Genomic DNA, 19,055 nt, shown 5'->3' on the forward strand with positions numbered 1-19,055 from the left:
CACTATCAGATAGTTCAGAGGTAGATATAACGAGAGTGATAGTAGCCCCTGGATTATCGAGGGTGCATCAATGTCGGCAAGTTCTTTAAAACCAAACAGATCCATTATAAACAAACTTACAGTCGGACATTGCCCAACTCAGAATATCCCCGCGTCGTCAACATCTGGCTGTCCAAATTAAACAGCGATTTGTTCTGGCATTACAAATCTAGCAGCAGCGAAGCATTTGATAATGCTGTCAGTTTCCACTTGGTCTTCCTTTGGGGATATGTCCCGGAAGTTGCACTTAGCTAGTCTAAATATCGTGACGAAACATGATATAAGAAATGTGTTATCTTTTTTGTACAGTTAAGCTGGATAATACCTTGGTCCATTGGGTGGCTTTGACATAGTATTGAATGATAGAAACTGTAGCATACACGCATAGCGCATATAAAATGTTAGGGTTACTGAACATATTTAGATATTATTTAGGTGTTTTCCTCCTTGAAGTAATTAGGGAACATTGAATATATCTGTTCATAAATACTGCCTAAAGAGTGAAGCAATGCTCATTAGCCCAAGAAGCCCAAGAAAATTCACCAGTCAATCTGTTTTATATTTGTTGTACGTTGTATCTGTAATCCAAACATCAAGGCTCTGAAAGCTTCCAATGAATGCAAGATGATTCAAAATGAAAATGGAAGAAAAATAAGATGGGATGGTAAGTTGGTTATATTAAGCGTCTTATTAACACGGTGTGATGCTAGTATGAAGTACGTGCGTGTTTTGGGAGACTGCAGTATGCAGTAGGGGCCGCAGTGAATGAGTGGTTAAGATGTCTCGACATATTACCACAAGCCCTCTACCTCTGGGTCGCGTGTTCGAATCCCACGTGATGCAGTTCCTAGGTACCGCTTGTCGGTGTTTTTTCTCCGGGTACTTCGGATTTCCTACACCAACAAACCTGGCACGTCCTTACATTACTCTGCCTTTTAATAGGACGTTAGATTAATAAAACCCCAAAATAAAACCACTGTACTATGTTTGTGTTGTGACACTTTCTAAATAGTGGAATAATAACCAAACACACTTCTACCGGTCACATTATGGATATTGACAACGGATAAACCAGTCGTCCCACCCCTCTATGAAAGAGGAAGTTTGAATAGTTCACTGTTGACATGCATCCTCGATAATCTAGGGGTTCCAATCACTTACGATCTATATACCCCCTGGGCTATCTCATAGTAAAACTGGAAGTATCAGAGGTAATTTAGTCCTTTGATTTGCATCAAATGAGCCGTACTACACTGTGGTTGACCGCGTGGCTTTGAAGTTGGGCGTGGCTCTCTCTGTAATCTTCAAAGGATTCTTTTGCTGGCCTGTGATTGGTTCAGATTTATTCCACTGAGCTGCCTTCAGTTTTACTATTAGATAGTTCAGGGATATAGAGATCGTAAGTGATCGGAACCCCTGGAGTATCGATTTATGTAAAAAAAAGTTATATGTAAAATGATCGACATTTCAATGGATACTTAAACAAACATATACCATCATTATTGGTCTGACACTGATTATTAAAGCTGTTTAACCATACGTTTAAATAAATGACTCTTTGTCGTATTAATAATACGACAGACAGACACATACATTTGTATCCCGGAAGTCATAGTAAATATACTGTGCAAACAATCTACGTCATTGCACATACACGGCGATCTCGATAAAGCTAATACTTTTAACAATCGTTTCTCCATATAACCTGCTATTAATAAGTCCACTTTCGATCTCCTCTCTTAAATGTTAAATGTTAGAATTCTTTTTGACATCAACATTTCTGATTGGTACGTTCTCGATGTTATTCACTTCCTTGATAAGAAGAAAGTCTCAGATATCAACCAATCAAATTGTTTTGCGTAATGAAGGTCTCTGCCGTGAATCTATCCATTTATTAATTTATTATAATACCCACCAAATGCATTAATCTTTCAACCTGAAAAATTGCTAACATCATCAAGCATTGAAAATGATCCATTAAACTTTTCCATATCAAATTTTATCAAATACAATTTGTAACTTGAAATAAAAAAAATCATCAGAATTATTCCAAACCAATATAATGCAAACTTAAAAGAAAAAAATAGTTAATTGATACTTAATTACATACACTATGTGTTATTTCACGTTAGTGATATAACATGATTTTCACAATCTTCGTCCATCAATCAAAACACTTCATCCGGCAATCAGATACAGTACTTTGTCCGTCAATCAGTACACCTCGTCCGTCAATCAGTACACTTCGTCCGCCAATCAGGTACCTCGTCCGCCATTCAGAACACCTCGCCCACTTATCACAACACTTCATCCACCAATCAGAATATTTCAATCTGAACATATGACGAGAAGATCCTATTGGGTATTATTCTTAAAGTAGGTTGCCACAGGGATCAATCTTAAGGCAACTGCTATTGTAAATCTTTATTAGTACTGGCGCTATTTCATAACAATTTTTCAAACTTTCAAAAAAAGTTCGTAAAGGTGAAATCATTGAACCCTTTTATTTATTTATTCATTTATTTACTTAAGGTGTAAGCAAATGTTATTGATATTTTTTTTAATTTCCATTTATTTTTTTGTCTATAACAAAAACAAATTTTAAAATTCTGTAGATGAATGAGACTTTGCGCTTCTACTTTTGTTAAAAAAATCTAGAACGGAAAGTATGTTACTGAATTTATTATAAAAAAAACTAATGTTGCCAAAGTAAAAAAAACCCACATAAATCACTGCAGATATATGTTCAAATTATCTCCCTTTATCGACGCACGTACGCATGTACCGACAGCTGAAAATAAAATTTCTTTTTTAATGTACATGAACATTGTGTTAGCCAGTGTTGTAAAACATTATTGCTGGCGATAAGCATTCGACAGAATAAAGTAATTTTAGACAGCCGAAGTGGCGTACATAAATTCACGCGCGTTCTGTTTGAAGTTACTCCGATAAAAACATAATGGCCGCGTGGTACTCCGGACGTGTCAAAACAGTCGCCGATTTTTGTCGCTTGTTAATCTACGTTCACTATACACTATTCCGGTCCTACAGTCACATATCGATATATCTGCCTGTTTGTAGATATATTATATGACTCCACTAATTTACTCTCTGCACGTCATTGTGCTATAAAAATATGAAATCAATATACTAACAGAGCTATATTAAGCACAATATAACGGATTTTGTTAAACATGAAAAACAGTTGTAAAACGAGAGTGTAAAGTCAGCAATCAACTTGTAATTGTCATTGGACAATAGGATGGAAAGGAATTTCGGTTAAGGTCATTGATATTAAAAAAACGTGTTGGCCTTTTACCTTAGCATGCTACAGGCCTAATATTAGCTGCAATATTGTAGCTCAAAAGACTTTTTGACAGAAAATTGTGTCGTTTGGCCGAAAGGTATAGTAGGCCGTACGTATATTCGTTCTAGCCTATTATCGGTTCAGAACTTGATAAGAAGCAGTTTAAAGATTTTAAGATTTTTGGCCCCTGTGACCTTGAATATAGGTCAAGGTCAATCAAATCAACAGAATTCATGGCCATTTATGTCAGCATGCTACAGGCCTAATAATAGGTCTATAGGCCTTCTAGAACTTCTCAAGAAGATTTTAGGATTTTTGGCCCATGTGACCTTGAATGAAGGTCAATGTCATTCATTTTACTAAACTTGGTAGCCATTTATGTTAAATAATTCAATTTTGCTTGTTACGAGCATTTTCATTGGCTTCAAAATTTACTTTATCAGCCCATAAAGGGAAAAATGGTGTCGCCGTTTGTAACGTTGCTTCTGATTGGCTGAGATGACGGCGTAATGATTTCATAGACAAAAGAGTCCCGAAATGAATTTTGAATATTGAAGAGATTATCTTTAGTAAATTGAATTATAAGGATTAATTTGAATAGCGGTTTATTTAGAGTACACTCAGATTTTTGTGTTATATCTCCGTAACATAAAAAATCTATTCAAGTTAATCCTTAGATACTTCAGACCTAATATTTGGCCTCTAGGCCTTCTAGAACTTCACAAGAAGTTATTTGACGATTTTAGTATTTTTGGCCCACGTAACGTTGAGTGAAGGCCAATATAATTCATATTAATAAACTTAAAAGGACATTTATGTCAGAATGATACAGGTCTAACATTAGGTCTCTGGGCCTTCTAGAACTTGAGAAGAAGTTTTTGTAATGATTGTTTTTTCGAAAAATTGCACTTTTGAATTTTGACTCTTATTTCCAACCGGAAAGCGGCGTTTTACAGAAAAGTGTTTCATTAGAAATTTGTTACATTTTTTATTCTACATAGCATAACCAAAACAGAAAGGCATTCGTGAATAAGCCGTTAATGAGATATTGGCATAAGTTAAAAACCGGAAGTGAGGTCATAGCGGCCATATTGGACTTTAACCAACATTAAAATGCTGCTGTCACACCTTCAGCTCATAACCTACAAATGAATATGGTGACTTGTTCATTGGCAAATCTGAGATTCTTAATATACAACTTTCTGTGCAGAAGAAAAATAAAAAACAGAACAAAAACGTCTTTTTACCCATAGATGAAAAGCCCTATTTATTTATATACCCCAGTAACCATTTATTTATTTTCCTCTTTTTTTTAGTTTTTTTGTTATTCTTTTTTGACAGATCAACTTATTTATTACTCGCCGAAAGGCAATGAAATCGCAGACATTTAATGGCCAGTCTTACTAACGTTATTGTTATTGCTTCGCGTTGTCTGCCTATATCAAGTTTTGTGTAATAAATCATTAATAAAAGCTATCTTAAAATTTCAACATGATCCCTTTTATATTGTAAACATCATTATCATTTTTAGATTACTTTTGTACTTTTTTCTCATTATCTAATTCTTAACCTATTTATTTATATTACTATACAGTTTTGTTTATTTTTTGTGGTTTTTTTTTAATGTTTTAGTTATCTGTCTGATAACGTCGTTTCGTTAAATTCATGATGTTACGACAAGGTTGATAGCATCATGATCGATGACTGTTAACTAAATACAAACCGTACTTAAGTTAATTAGTGATAAGGCTTTCTAATTAGTAGGATACTGACACCAATAAACTGTGGTGAATGTGAAAACGAGATTCTTTGTAGTCATTTGTTTAAACATGTTTTATTGTCATATTATCAACCAACCTCTATATTCCAGGGGTTCCGATCACTTACGATCTCTACACCCCTGGCCTATCTCATAGTAACAAATGGAGGCAATATAACAAAACAGGTAATTTAGTCCTTTGATGCCCATTAAAAGAATCGAATGATGGTTCACTGTGGTTGAACTCTCTCTCTCTCTCTCTCTCTCTCTCTCTCTCTCTCTCTCTCCCTCTCTCTCTCTCTCTCTCTCCCTCTCTCTGTCTCTCTCTCTCTCTCTCTCTCTCTCTTCACGTATGTTTGATATCGGCAATATGCCAGGATTATATTACAATATTCGACAAAATAATCTTTCAAAATAAGATCATCATTTCGATTCTTTTCCGCGGACAACATAAATGGCTGTGTGGAAATCGAGATCAACACCTACATTTACACATCAAAGTAAAATATTTATCTTGTATTATAGACTATTTACCCTTCAGAGGATACAACCACGTAAGTAACAACTTCTTAAACATATCAGGGGAAATTTTCTACTTTTATTATCCCAGTGTTTCTGAACTGTTCAAACCATTGATCTTTGAAATAACGCGAATTCTAACTCAATCGTAGATTTAAAAACAAGAGTATTTCAGATAAAAATCCTGTGAGTATATACATTATTACCATAGGTGGCTAACCACCTCGTCATTTCTCTATGAACTGTGAATTCTGTATTATTCTAAAGGGTTGAAATCTCGACATGACAAAATTCTACCCTTATCATTTGCTTATTGAAAATTAATGCATTGCATTACGATTATACAGGAAAAGTAACATTGTTTACACAAGATGATTATCTGTAAAACCTTCAGTAGTACTTTACAGTATAATATAATTTTTCATTACACCTGATAGAAATCCACATTACTTTGGCCATATGAATATTTCAATACAGAATTTCACTCCAGATCTCGTACATGACAATGCTATACTAATTAACACTAATTATTGATGTTACAGGTCATTACAGCATCCGTAACACAGTCTAAAAAAACTATGAATTTTGTCTCAACACACTGCCATGTACCATAAGATTAATTATTAACTTCTTTTATATATATACATCACTATTGATGAAATATGTTCAAATGTAGAAATATAAAAATGATATTAAAAAGTCGTTTTGTCTTATATATATCATATATATATATATATATATATATTACATTAGATATATTGTATATATTACACTTAAATTTGATGTTCATTTAAGTTCGTTTTTGAATTAGTAATGCGCATATTGTGTGCAGATAGGAATGTTTAAGTAGTGTACATCCTTAGTACTTAATGTAACGTAATTGGTGATTTATGATTCAAATATGCCGCCATGTTGTCTTTGCGCATTCATCTATACAATTTGTATATCCAGGTTTATGTTTTAAAGAATACATCTCTTTATCTATATGGATGTATTCACATAATTCTGATAACCTTGATTATTATCTCCATGTACACGTAACACTCGTATGTCTACATACCAATTGTATATGATGTCTGTATATCAATGTGTAAAAATGATTACAAATCTGTTACGTTAAGGAACCATGTCTTCTTGTTCCGAAATGAAAGATTTGTCGGTGAGATGGGAATTAGTTTTCCATATAATGTGACTGTTTCAGCTGTTGTATCCTTGCCTTGGCAGGGTTAAGATACTGCAAAGGTACTTTAGCACCCAGAGATTCCGTGTACTCACGGAGAGCTCTTACTTTGTCCCCGATCATTTCGTAACAGATCCCAAGGATATTGTGAACAATCCACCATTTACTCACTCCCTGGGACCTGTCATTCTTCACGGTCTGGAGTTGAGTCAGTGCTGCGTCACGTCTTCTGGTATCACCAAGGTCATAGTAGCATAGGAAGGATAGGAATATGGCGTAAGGTCGTGGGGGAATTATACAGTTACCAGTTAATGGTAGCTCAGGATGCAACTGAGATGGACACATAAGACGACATGTCTCTGAAAACTTTACGGATGTTACCCATGCCTGCTGACATTTGTATAGAAGGTTATAGCCACGCCCACAATAAAGATGTTCATACCTGTCTTCATCCCCGTCATCAAGATGATCAACACAAACTCTCCATGACGAGATCACATATCCACACATTTCCAGTGTTTTGTTGTAATTTCCAGTCTGATAGTGATACGTAGCTAACGTCAGTAGACCAGGACTAGAACACACTGAGGCAAATGGTGTCATAGTTTTCTTAGATTTCCTAAGGCAGTTGTATTTATCTTTATTTCCTCTGGAAGGCAATTGCTTTTCAAATGTTTCCATTCCTTTACGGGATAATGCCCTGGTCATATGGTAATAAGCGACATATTCATCCATGTCCGATTCTGATTTACAGAGGAGATTACCAAGATCTTTGAATAGTTTATGATGTGTCGCTGTTACATTGATGGTCATGGTTCCCTGGATGATGTTCAAATCATATTCTCTTTCTAACCGAGCTGGTGTTGCTAGTACTAATTCCCAGGCACCATGTTTTACACGGCGGATATACTCTCCTATTGATTGTTTGAAGAATGTTCCTATTGACAGACACCCCCAAGTCATATTGTGTAGATCTTCGAGGATATGAAGAAGCTTTTGTTGATTTTCGCCATGGACCTTTCCTAGGAACATGTTGTTTGTATTGATAAAGTAATTAGGGCAGAATGCTGCATTCACCCAAGTGATTAAAATATTCAAACACAGCATGAGACATAAAAATAGGTTTTTTTCTTGCCAAAAAGATAACGGTGTAAATTCTAAAGCATAGAATAAAACTGTTTTGATTACATACGATGATACAATATCTGCATCCCCATATATCTGTTTTAACCTGGTAGATATCTGTTTTTTAAGATACTTGATAAGACAATACACCTGGAACTGGACATGGCCGATAGAATGAATGAGTTTGCGTTCCGCAGTTACGAAAGAAATTCTCCACTGAAGGAATGGGTCGGGTGATGTTTTGTCTCCTACAGGGACAAGATAACAACCGTCATGTACTATTTGATCTATCAAACATTTACCTGGCCATTCATGTAATCGTGGTCTATTAACCCATTCATCAGCCTCTCTAGGCCAACTACTACATATGAATGCGCTGACAAAGTCCATATCACGACCTGTCCTAGTGTGTTCATTAACCAAGGTAGTAGCTGGTCCAGTTGCATCCGCCGTAAACTGGAACAGATTACTATACTCATCTGTAAATGACCGCCTATACATCTCACTGGATATGAACATTAAATCCCCTACAGGAACGATTGATTCACACAAATGTTTACAAGAACAATGTCCCCCTTTAATCAACTCTAAATGTACGTATCCAGGTCGGCTGTGGGCATCTCTCATAATAAATACAGTTTTATCAGCAATATCTGGTGTAGTACTTATGTCCTGTTCCGGACATATAACCACAACTTCATTGTCAATTAACATGCGATCATCGTCCGAGCCATTCACGGATGCTCCTTCTGCCCGACTGCCTGTTCGAATCATATGAACATTGTCTTTCCCCGCATTGTCTATATGTTCCCTTACAAGTGTCAGTTTTCTCCTTATAGCAACCATCTCCTGGTTTCCCATCATCCTGTTGAGGATGTAGTGCAGAATCCACGAATCTCCGTACAGTTCCCCTTGGTCTGACATGCTTATCGTAGTTACTCTATATCCCCTATAACATAAGTAAATAGGACTTAGGGTCATACATGAAGACATAACGAAAGTTATACAATTCGGGATGTTCTGGTAATAAATTCTTGTATAAGTGGATTTCTGGATATTTCGCTTATTTTGAACAGCACATATTTACAAACAACTGCCATGTTTTTGTACAAAATACTAGGTTTGTGAAGTATTTTGAACGAATTTGCAATATTATGTACATAGCATGAAATATGATTGTAGAAGAACAAGCATTATGATTAGGTAAGTTATTTCACAATCAAAGGCCCCTTTATTGCTCGATCTCTACTCATGTAGACCTATGAGTGAGGAATGTCAATGTACACGTTCAGATTTATGGTTGGATACGTTCAAATATACAAATCGTCAAGAATCCTTCTGAAAACTTCCCAGATATGTGCTTGATTTTGTACCCTCAACTGCAGCTTCGAGATGTATTCATTCAGATTCCTATGTTAGATGGAGGAGTATACAAGACTGTTATAGAGCGATTATATTGACCAGATATTTTATCACAAGGCATCTGCCTCTGGATTACGAGTATAGACCTCACAAGAGTAAGGAACACTTACTAGTAACTGACCGTAGGTAGGTGATTGTTTCTCCGGTTACTCGGTCTATTCTCACACCAAACCGAACCTGACATATCATTAGTATAACTGATAGTAGTTGTTATTGAGACATTATACTAAATAAACGATACATTACATACATATTCATAATAGTTATTGTACAGTGTATAGATATCAACTTCACCCAATGTCTTCAACGGGTTTTTCTAATGTAAATGTGATCATCGATTGGACAATAGGTGTTGTAGTGATTAAGCTGGGGTAGGATTCATGACACGGGCGTAAACATGTCGGGGTATCGGCCTGATCACGTAGGTCTCCTCCCACACATACGCTTACATCCGGGCCATCGAAATGGATTTGTTTAAGTTGTATAACTCGTTTCTCAATCGATGTAAATAAACATAATAAAGTTTAATATAAAATTTAATCGATACTAATTATTTTAGTGTATATCAGATAACTATGATCTACTTATTTAAAGATAATTAGCGGCGGTAGATTGGGTAAGTGTATATTGCCAAAATAACAGACCACGTATCGGCACGCAGATTATTGCGTACAAAAAGGTGCCAGATATTGTAAATATACCATGGATGCGGACCCAACGGAAAATCTCGTAAGTACGGATTGCCCCATATATGTCCATACTCGGTCCCATGTGTTATTCGCGCTATCGCTTTAAATTACTAACCCTGGGAACATGGCCCGCATATGCCGTGATATGAATCATTCATTATCCAAATTCTGGTCATTTGATTGGCTCCGCTCTAATCAGGCATACGCAATCACATTTCATGTCTCAAAACGGACTTCGGGTATAATATGGTATACTTTGTTTATAAATTTCAAGGACGTAGATGATATATACAATACATGTACGTTCTTTATATTTTGTTATAAATTTAATACTACTCGCAACTGCTACATAACTTTCAATTTTGTTAATTAGGTTCATTGTTTAAGTTTATTTATTATACATGTTTGATATGAAATACTTCTCAGCCCAAAATAGTCGTCTGCTACAGCACTGTCCTGTCTCTATGCACGTGATGGCTGACATATTGTACCTGTGTCTTGCTGTGACATATACTGTTGTCTTAGCTGATTAAAGTCGATGAAATTATGTGTCTTTGTTGTTTTTCAACACAATAGATATGAAATTATTTATGTTAAAAATACAGAAGACCTTTATATGTGAACCGCATATCTATAGGGTCAAAAGCCTATCAACAGTGACAGTGCATGACCGGTTTGATTTAAATATATCAATTTCCAAAGATGACTTTATAATAATTATATAAAGTTATATTTATAATTCGACGTATCAATTAATTGAATTATGCAATGAATTTCCCGGAATAAAAGGAAATAAGTGAACACATGACACGTGCTTTTCGCATAGTAAATACATAGTAAAGATGACCATGTGACCTCATTTCATTTAGTCGATTGGACGAGTTACGCAGTGCATTATTGATACCAGGTAAGTAGATACTGAAATCATGTTTGTTCATTTCCTTATATATATAGTGCTCGACTCGACCTGCACATGTTCGTTGGTGGGCTGTGCAAATGCGGCCGATGGTCCCAGGGGTTTGGAAGCGGTAGTGCGACGAACACCTGGGACCGAGGATGATGTCACGCGTTCAGGTTACGGTGTATAATATTCATGAGCGATGTCTTACCTAAGTTATCATCATTACATTATTCAGTATTCCAGTTCCACATCAGAGGATCCACATGTTACACAGTTATCCATCAATGTGGATGTGATAGTGACTCCAGTTGGTGCCTTACAGGTCTACATCATTTCTGTAAAATATCAATACATGGAAAACATTCTTATTCCAGTCATACAATAAAGTGTCAATTTGGGCCCTATGGCGACCATGACCGATAAACATTATTTTTTGTTTACAGATACCCGGGGTTAGGACATCATGATTAAGGTCATGGCAGCCTGATATTACAATGTTTGAATTAAACATGATCGTTATCATGTCCGTCTGTTACTATATACTTTATACTTTTACAATCAGACAAAAAGAAATATTTATTTTCATATTTGAGAACAAAATCCCCAAAAGAGAGACATCATCGATAAAGAGTTTGACTCCTCCTAATTTGTATTAAGTCAAGGAAGCAATTCAGTAATGAAAGCTTGAAGCTCTCTATTGTGAAACGTGATATTTCCTTTTCTAAAAGGACCCATTTCAATCCTGCGTTTATAGTTTTAGTTATTTTTCCTATTTCCATTTTAACAGGATACCCCTTGCTTACATTTAATGATATTGTTTTTGAATAATTGTTTTTTTTTAAATAATATATTAATATGAAGTAATTTGTCATTAGTATCATATAACTGATATTTACAATATTTTGAATATTGAGGCGCGGTTCACCTCATCTACTGTTTAATGCTAGTGACATAAAAGCAACAGTCGATGGTAATTAATACCAAAAGGTATACAATAAAATACCAACGTGAAGTGGAATTTCGATTTTTGTGGAATAAGTGATATACCAATAGGACAAGCTAGGGTAAAACTTTTATTATTTTACATTATTTTTTGTGTTAATTTAACGTAATATAATATAAACACGATTAAACACTAATTATTGTTCCAATGATAAATATCATTTATGCTCTGTTGTATCATTAGTGCCTCCAGGCATAACTACTTTTGGAATCCCTGTAGTGGCAGATCCTAAAATAGGGAAGTGTTTGTTGCAATGTCCATGTGAGCTACATATAACCCCTATATAAGGGCATTTGTTATATGTTTGGTCGCATTCGTCATGATCAATGCATTTCTTTTCTTTGATAATGATAATAAATTTGCAATTTGTAATTTAATTTAGTATTTCACCAACAAAAATAAAACATATGTCGTCCTATGGATGGCTGTGTCGGTTGAAATGACGACAAGGAGTAGGGTAGAAGCTTGTTGATGGCTTATTTATTCAATCTGAAGTGTAGACAAGAGCTCTTTCTCTCTCTAATATGTGGCCCTAGAGGAGGCGGTGACAGAGGTAGATGTAAAGTGTATGTGAGGCGGAAGTACCCAGTCTCAAACCTCAGTCTCAGTCTTCAGTCTAATGTCCGTTTCAGTCTGATTCCCGTCTAATGTCTGTCTGACTGGGGCCTATTGCGACCCTCTATTTATAATGATTGGGTACGTGACTGGTGCACGTGCCGTTGGGACAATGCTTGCCCCAAAGGTTACCAAGCTCATCATAAACTGTCAAAATTTACTAATTTTAATTCAGAATACAGCCTTACCGGCGCCTGATGCAGGCTTAACAAAGTAGAAATGTTTTGATTTTCTGACTGGACTTGGTTGAGGCTGGACAGAACTGCCTGTAATATGCACATTTTGCACAAACTATACTGCGCAGTTAAACAGGTGTGTGGACCACGTGATGTCCTGGCATTCCTTCCAGAACATTCCACGTAGTCCTTACCATACCCATACCTATTCGGTAACAATTAACTAATAAGTTGGTCACCTAGTTTAACACGTGCATAGACCGTGCTTTCCAGAACATCCCACGTAGTCGCTTCTAAGTAGGTGCCGTAACAATTTACTGATATTTCGGTCACCTTGTTTCGCCCAATGAAATATAAAGACTACGAAATCGAAATTTATCCTATACATAGATATAATCTTCAGATCATTTTCAATGCATACAGCGAACAATATGGATGGTCAGTTGCCTAGCTTGACCAGGAAAATACTCCTCTAAAAATATAGCGAAGTCAAGCTTTACATAGAACATGACGTATTTTTTCCAAAACGAGGCCGCAGCAACATACGGAAGCGTGCAACAAAATGTCAAATAGAAGCGACAGTCTTGCCACGGCATGCTTAGTTAAAAAACAACAACAAATCGAAGTGCGAGGGACTGTTTATACATATCATATAATCTAAAACACTTCATGTTACTTACATACGCTCGCTAACTTTGTACACCAAATATACGTGTAGTTAGTCTGCGGCTGTTTGTGCGCTGGCATATGTGTTGAAATTTAACTCACCACGTGCAATGCCGTTACAAGAGCCCCAACAGATCCCGGCAAGTTCCGCTTGAGATGTGGCTTCTGTTTCTTTTATTGCTACATGCCATTTCTGAATTTAATTCCCTATAGATATCCTAGGGTGCTACCGAATCCATTATAATTTCCTCCACTTTGTTGCCGATTCAGATATATTTTTTTCATCGCACACACTTTCGTTCAGCCACTTTGTTTACTTTTAGTGCGTGACAATGCGCATGCGTCAAACTTCGACAACACAATCCATCGCAGCTTCATTTGCATATTATTTTGTCTGACGGACACCGTAATAAATCAAGGATTTCCTTCAATTATGTATTCAAGACAAATTTGTTCAATCTCAAACACTTAAAGAAATTAAATTGAGATATTTTAATGTGTTTTTTCATCTTTTCTTCCGCTTATTGCATTTCACAAAAAAAATATTTATTTGGTTGGGCGAAACCTACCTTTAAAACAACAACCTAACTCTGACTGCAAGTATGAGTAAACAATTCCGCGTTACTGACCTTTAAATATACTACACATCGGTACTAGGTCTAAGCAACATTATATACACCACAATAATGCACTATGAAATTAAACACAGCCTAATAAATATATACATGGTTGTTATTAAATAACTAATACTTGTACTCTTATAAAATACACTATAATTTAACTCAGTCCCGCGATCCACAATTATACGCGGCTAACATGACAACTTCTGTCAAGGTTCAACAGGTACCCCACTTCCTGTTTACCTAGCGGGAATATTCAAATATCATATTTATTAATGATATTCATGGGGACTTAAGCAGGGCTACTAGCCTGCCTATCTCCATATGGTTACAATCATCTATAACCAATAATTTCATTGGGGCTTAAGCAAGGCTACCAGCCTGCCTACTTCTATAGGGTTACGCATATTAAATATGCAAAAAATATTTTTGCAAGGACATGTACTTATAAATCCTTGGTTTTTGTCAATTTTTGTCAGTACAGTAATGTTTGCAATTCATGAACGGCAGTACATTAAACATGCTTGATTTATTTATGTTGAAAAATATGAGAAAATTTTAACAAATGAATTGTGATAACACTATACTATCCATTAAATTCAACTCCATTGGCTATGTAAAAATTAAAGCTAGAAACCAATATCATTACACTATAGTTTATATGAAATTATATGGATTAACGTCAGTACTGTACTTTATTTATTGATGAAGCACTGTACATTATATGGTTAGAAAGAAAATAATTAAACGAGATCTGTCGGTAAATGTTTATTTTAATTTGTTTTATTGACGAACGGTTTTGGGTCAAAAAGTTATTGATATGTCTGTGAATCGAAAAAAGCAGACGGCCGAAAATACCCGAACGCGCTCTACCGACATCCGTTTACCTGTTTCATCTATGCATGTAGACATAAAGTCTACCTGAGGTAACACGTGTAAATATTCTGTTATGGTTCATCGACCTATATTCATGTCAGCGACAAACGTTCGTAAAAAGGTCAAGATATCACAATAATATTTATATATACATTCGAAGAAGTCATATGTAAGGTCAAATTCTCTCTAACGTTACCATAAAGTCATTGACGTCATTTACAGATTAAGCCAGTCCATGTGCGCTTCGCAAACGAACACTTCACAGTGCTATCCAATTGTTATTTTGGTACAAACTGCATATGTAATATATCTTTCCTGCGATTACTATCTCAATACTTGGACTTACGATCCTTCAAACCTACAAGGATAAGATATACATTTAGAATGTTGAAAATGCCGCCTTCCACGTGGAATGGCGGTGCAAACCGGAAGTGTATATGCCTAGATCTAAAGTTTCGTTTCCATGATCGCCTTTTTCTACCTCCACACAGGAGTTACCACTAACCCGAAACAGAGCTATTTCGTCGGAAATACTCCTGTCGTAACGCAGAGGCTATCTACGATTGTATGTTACTTCCGTGTTAAGTCGAAAAGAGTCTTGAATAATATTGTTACATGTATCTAACCTATTGAAAGCAAATAGGAGACCGAGATTACCCACCATTTTATAAGATATAAAAGGGGACCGACAGCGTAGACACGTTTTGTTAACCAAAGATAGACGGTTTCTGTCGCTAGGTGTGTTGATGTTAGATTTGAGCTCATGTACGATTCATATAGTACATATCCCTAAACGTACAGGAGCTCAATGCTAAGATTAACACACCTACCGATGATATCCGCTCCTTTACACGATGTTTGTGAGTAGCGTATTATATGTATATTGTAGGGTCCCTGCATCCTCGATACTCCAGGGGTTCCGATCACTTACGATCTCTACACCCCTGGACTATCTCATCATAAAACTGGAGGCAACAGAACAGAACAGGTAATTAGTCCTTTGATGTACATCAAAAGAACCGTATAACGGTACACTGTGGTTGACTATGTGGCTTTGAAGTTGGGCGTCGCTCTCTCTGTAGTCTTCAAAGGAAATCTTTGCTGGTCTGTGATTGGTCAAATATTTTCAGCTGAGCTGCCTTCAATTTCACTATGAGATAGTCCAGGGGTGTAGAGATCGTAAGTGATCGGAACCCCTGGAGTATCGAGGATGGGGTCCCTGTAGCTCAGTTGATAACACGAGAGCTCTACAGTCCCCCTGTTATCTGTCTATATATATACACTGATATAGAACAATATACTCTGTCCTCACATTCAGTGATGTAGAGCATTAACTCGTAACGTACCCCCATTACACGTTACAAAGCCAGATAATTTAAGACAGTTTATTAGTCTCAGACACGGTACGTTTTAACTCTACTTTGTAGTCTGTTATATTTATCAAATGTTTACAAACCACGAACAAAGTCCCTGTGGTTTGTTGCTTGGTATCCGTTGATATAACCTCAATACATGTTTTCAGTATGACAGTATCATTTATATAGATGGGTTTTTCCACTTTCGGTTTGTACGATAAGATACTATGACATTGCAGATAGAAATTTCCATACGTAGTTGAATGCTTCTAAACACTCATAAGAAAAACATATTGTGCTGGAGGTATTTCCATATATTGCCTCAAGAACAATGGTTATGTTTGCAGGGGCGTAGGAAGCGGGGGGCAGGGGGGCAACTGCTCCCCCGTTCCCCAGGACCGGGGTGGGGGGGGGGGGCAAACATGTCTCGGTCACACGCTAATTTTGGCCAATTTGCGCATTCGTTAATTTCCTTTTAGTGACCCCACTGTCTATAAATGTGTACAAGGATTAAATTTAATGATATATGAAAAATGTACATAAAAACATAATTAATCTCCTCCTGTAGGTGCGGCGGGGGGGGGGGGGGGGGGTTACAAAATATTGAGGACCTTTGCCATGGTTATATCAAGGTAATTCACATTTCGCCTTTGAATATCAGCTTACTTTGATAAAAAGTTATTCATACTGAATATTTTTACGTAAACACTTCACATTTTGATAAAACGATCCAGATTTCCTTCCTTGTCGGTTTGTTTACGCTTGCTATATATTGATGTGGTATACTACTTCCGGTTTGTATATATAATACACTATGAAGTAAAATATTGGAATTTCCATATTTTTGTAACCGAGTCAGATTAAAATTAACTACTAAAGACTGAAGTTTTCTTTTCAAACATTTATTCAGCGTAGCAGAAAAAAACCTACAATAACAAATACAACGTATAAGAACAAATACAATACAACTAGACGATATTTTTTATCACTTATACATTAGATACAAATTCTCCGTAACAGTTACAATTAACGTTACAACGTAAATAATTGTATATTATTCTATCTATAATAAATTATAGAATTGATTAAGACAGCAAACATCAGTAAGGCAATCTGTACATTACTTCTATTTTACATATAAAACTTAAAGGGACAATTCAGTCTAAGAGAACATTAAAATTTGTACATATTTCGGAAAAAAACCAGTTCTAATGGAAATTAGATTATTCGGTTTTACTGTGATATGCCTGAAAAGCCTATGGTTGTGACATGTGTGTAGATGTTCAAACTCGCTCGCTGTCCGCCATTACACATTGTGGTCGAACTTCTTGTATGCCGAACCCTGTCCCTTGCTCGTAGAGTAATGCAACTTTTGTCTAGAACTGCTCAAATCGCTCTGACAGTAGTGTGTTTACCTTATTAGGTGAATTGTCTTGCCCAAAAACCATTTCATCACCTTCTCGGTGGTTATGTAGTTTATTTGCTTAACGTGCGTGACTTTGGCTCATGCATGGGTACAGCGGCCATATTGTACCTACTTAATCGTATTGATCAACGATTTGATATTTCAACGATATTAATTGAAATACGAAACAATGACGTGGAATTTGTCAATATTTTATGTTATATGTTTCATAAGAAATGTAGAACAATACATTTGTGCTATAGTTTGCTTCTTGGTAATGTAAAAGAATTAGCCTGAGCGAATTGTCCCTTTAACAAATTACAAAGTGTACATACCCTGGTTCTCGTTATAAAAAAAACAAGGACGAACCACGCCCAAAATAAACTGATAAAAAAGACCATTTAACTTCAAATGGAAATTACAAAGTGTACATACCCGATCAGTCCAACAGGGGTTATCAAGGGAACTGTATAAGTTCCTTCTGTCTGCATAGTTATATAGTATCTGTGGAAATAATAATTAAATTAGTTAAGTACATATAAATTAATACTGGTTCTAGTTATAAAAAAACAATGACGAACCACGCCCAAAATAAACTTATAAAAAAGACAATTTAACTTCAAATGGAAAAAGGTGAAATCCCGTAAAGGTTATAGATAATATATATAATTTCATATAAAATATAACTATTGTTACAGTCCACTTACTTTGGAATATATAGAATATATGTTTTTACTGTAGATAGCTTTATAATGTTGGTACGTCAAGACGGTCTCGTGACGTGTGCAGAAATGACAGATATAATTCACATGTACACGGTACGTACGAAGACACAGTCACGTGATAACATAACACATTAGCATAATGCACGTGACAAACACTTTGATGGACACACAAACTGGACTGACGTGTTTGACAAGTACATGTATTAAAATAGACAATGTTAATGATTACGGCGAATTAAATTAATGTAGAAGCACAAAATACTAATATTGTCGGTCCGGTAATATTGAAAAGGTTTTTAATAAATTTAACAAGCACTGTCACATGTTAGTTGGATTTTTCTAAACGTGTATAAACAAGCTATACTGCGTTTGTCGTATTTTATGTAGTACCGTTAGAATAACGATTACATAATTGACAAACAACGTTTTCCTGTACGATGATCGCCGTACATTCTAGATTTCCGGTTACAAATAATGAAAACTAGCTCAGCTAGAAAAAAACGAATTGTATTACACCGAAGATGAGCAAGTCCACTTAGTAAATATTATAATATGCATCAATCCTCACTTACCTAAACAATATGTTTGAGTAATTACGTTTCAGATAAAAGTAACATCATCAGTTGATGTCAATAATATGCATTTGTTAATGACAACAAATATGAATTTCTTT

At 35.8% G+C, this 19,055-nt stretch overlaps 1 protein-coding gene across 3 annotated transcripts; it reads right to left on the reverse strand.

Moving 5' to 3' along the window:
- Positions 1-1,066: 1,066 nt before the first annotated feature.
- On the reverse strand, positions 1,067-18,657 carry LOC138335504 (uncharacterized). Of its 3 annotated transcripts, XM_069284619.1 has the most exons (5): positions 18,365-18,547; positions 18,093-18,161; positions 11,150-11,276; positions 9,462-9,528; positions 5,164-8,878 (listed from the first exon to the last, which is right to left on the reverse strand). In XM_069284619.1, exon 5 carries the CDS (start codon positions 8,851-8,853, stop codon positions 6,796-6,798), a length of 2,058 nt encoding a protein of 685 aa, XP_069140720.1. In that variant the 5' UTR covers positions 8,854-8,878; positions 9,462-9,528; positions 11,150-11,276; positions 18,093-18,161; positions 18,365-18,547; the 3' UTR covers positions 5,164-6,795. The 3 variants fall into 3 exon arrangements, 2 of the variants coding, with proteins under 2 accessions (XP_069140720.1, XP_069140719.1); XR_011210291.1 differs by lacking the exons at positions 5,164-8,878; positions 9,462-9,528 and adding an exon at positions 1,067-2,372 and having other exon boundaries at positions 18,365-18,657; XM_069284618.1 differs by lacking the exon at positions 9,462-9,528 and having other exon boundaries at positions 18,365-18,546.
- Positions 18,658-19,055: the final 398 nt, after the last annotated feature.

The sequence above is a fragment of the Argopecten irradians genome, chromosome 11, assembly GCF_041381155.1.
Source record: "Argopecten irradians isolate NY chromosome 11, Ai_NY, whole genome shotgun sequence".
NCBI lineage: Eukaryota > Metazoa > Mollusca > Bivalvia > Pectinida > Pectinidae > Argopecten > Argopecten irradians.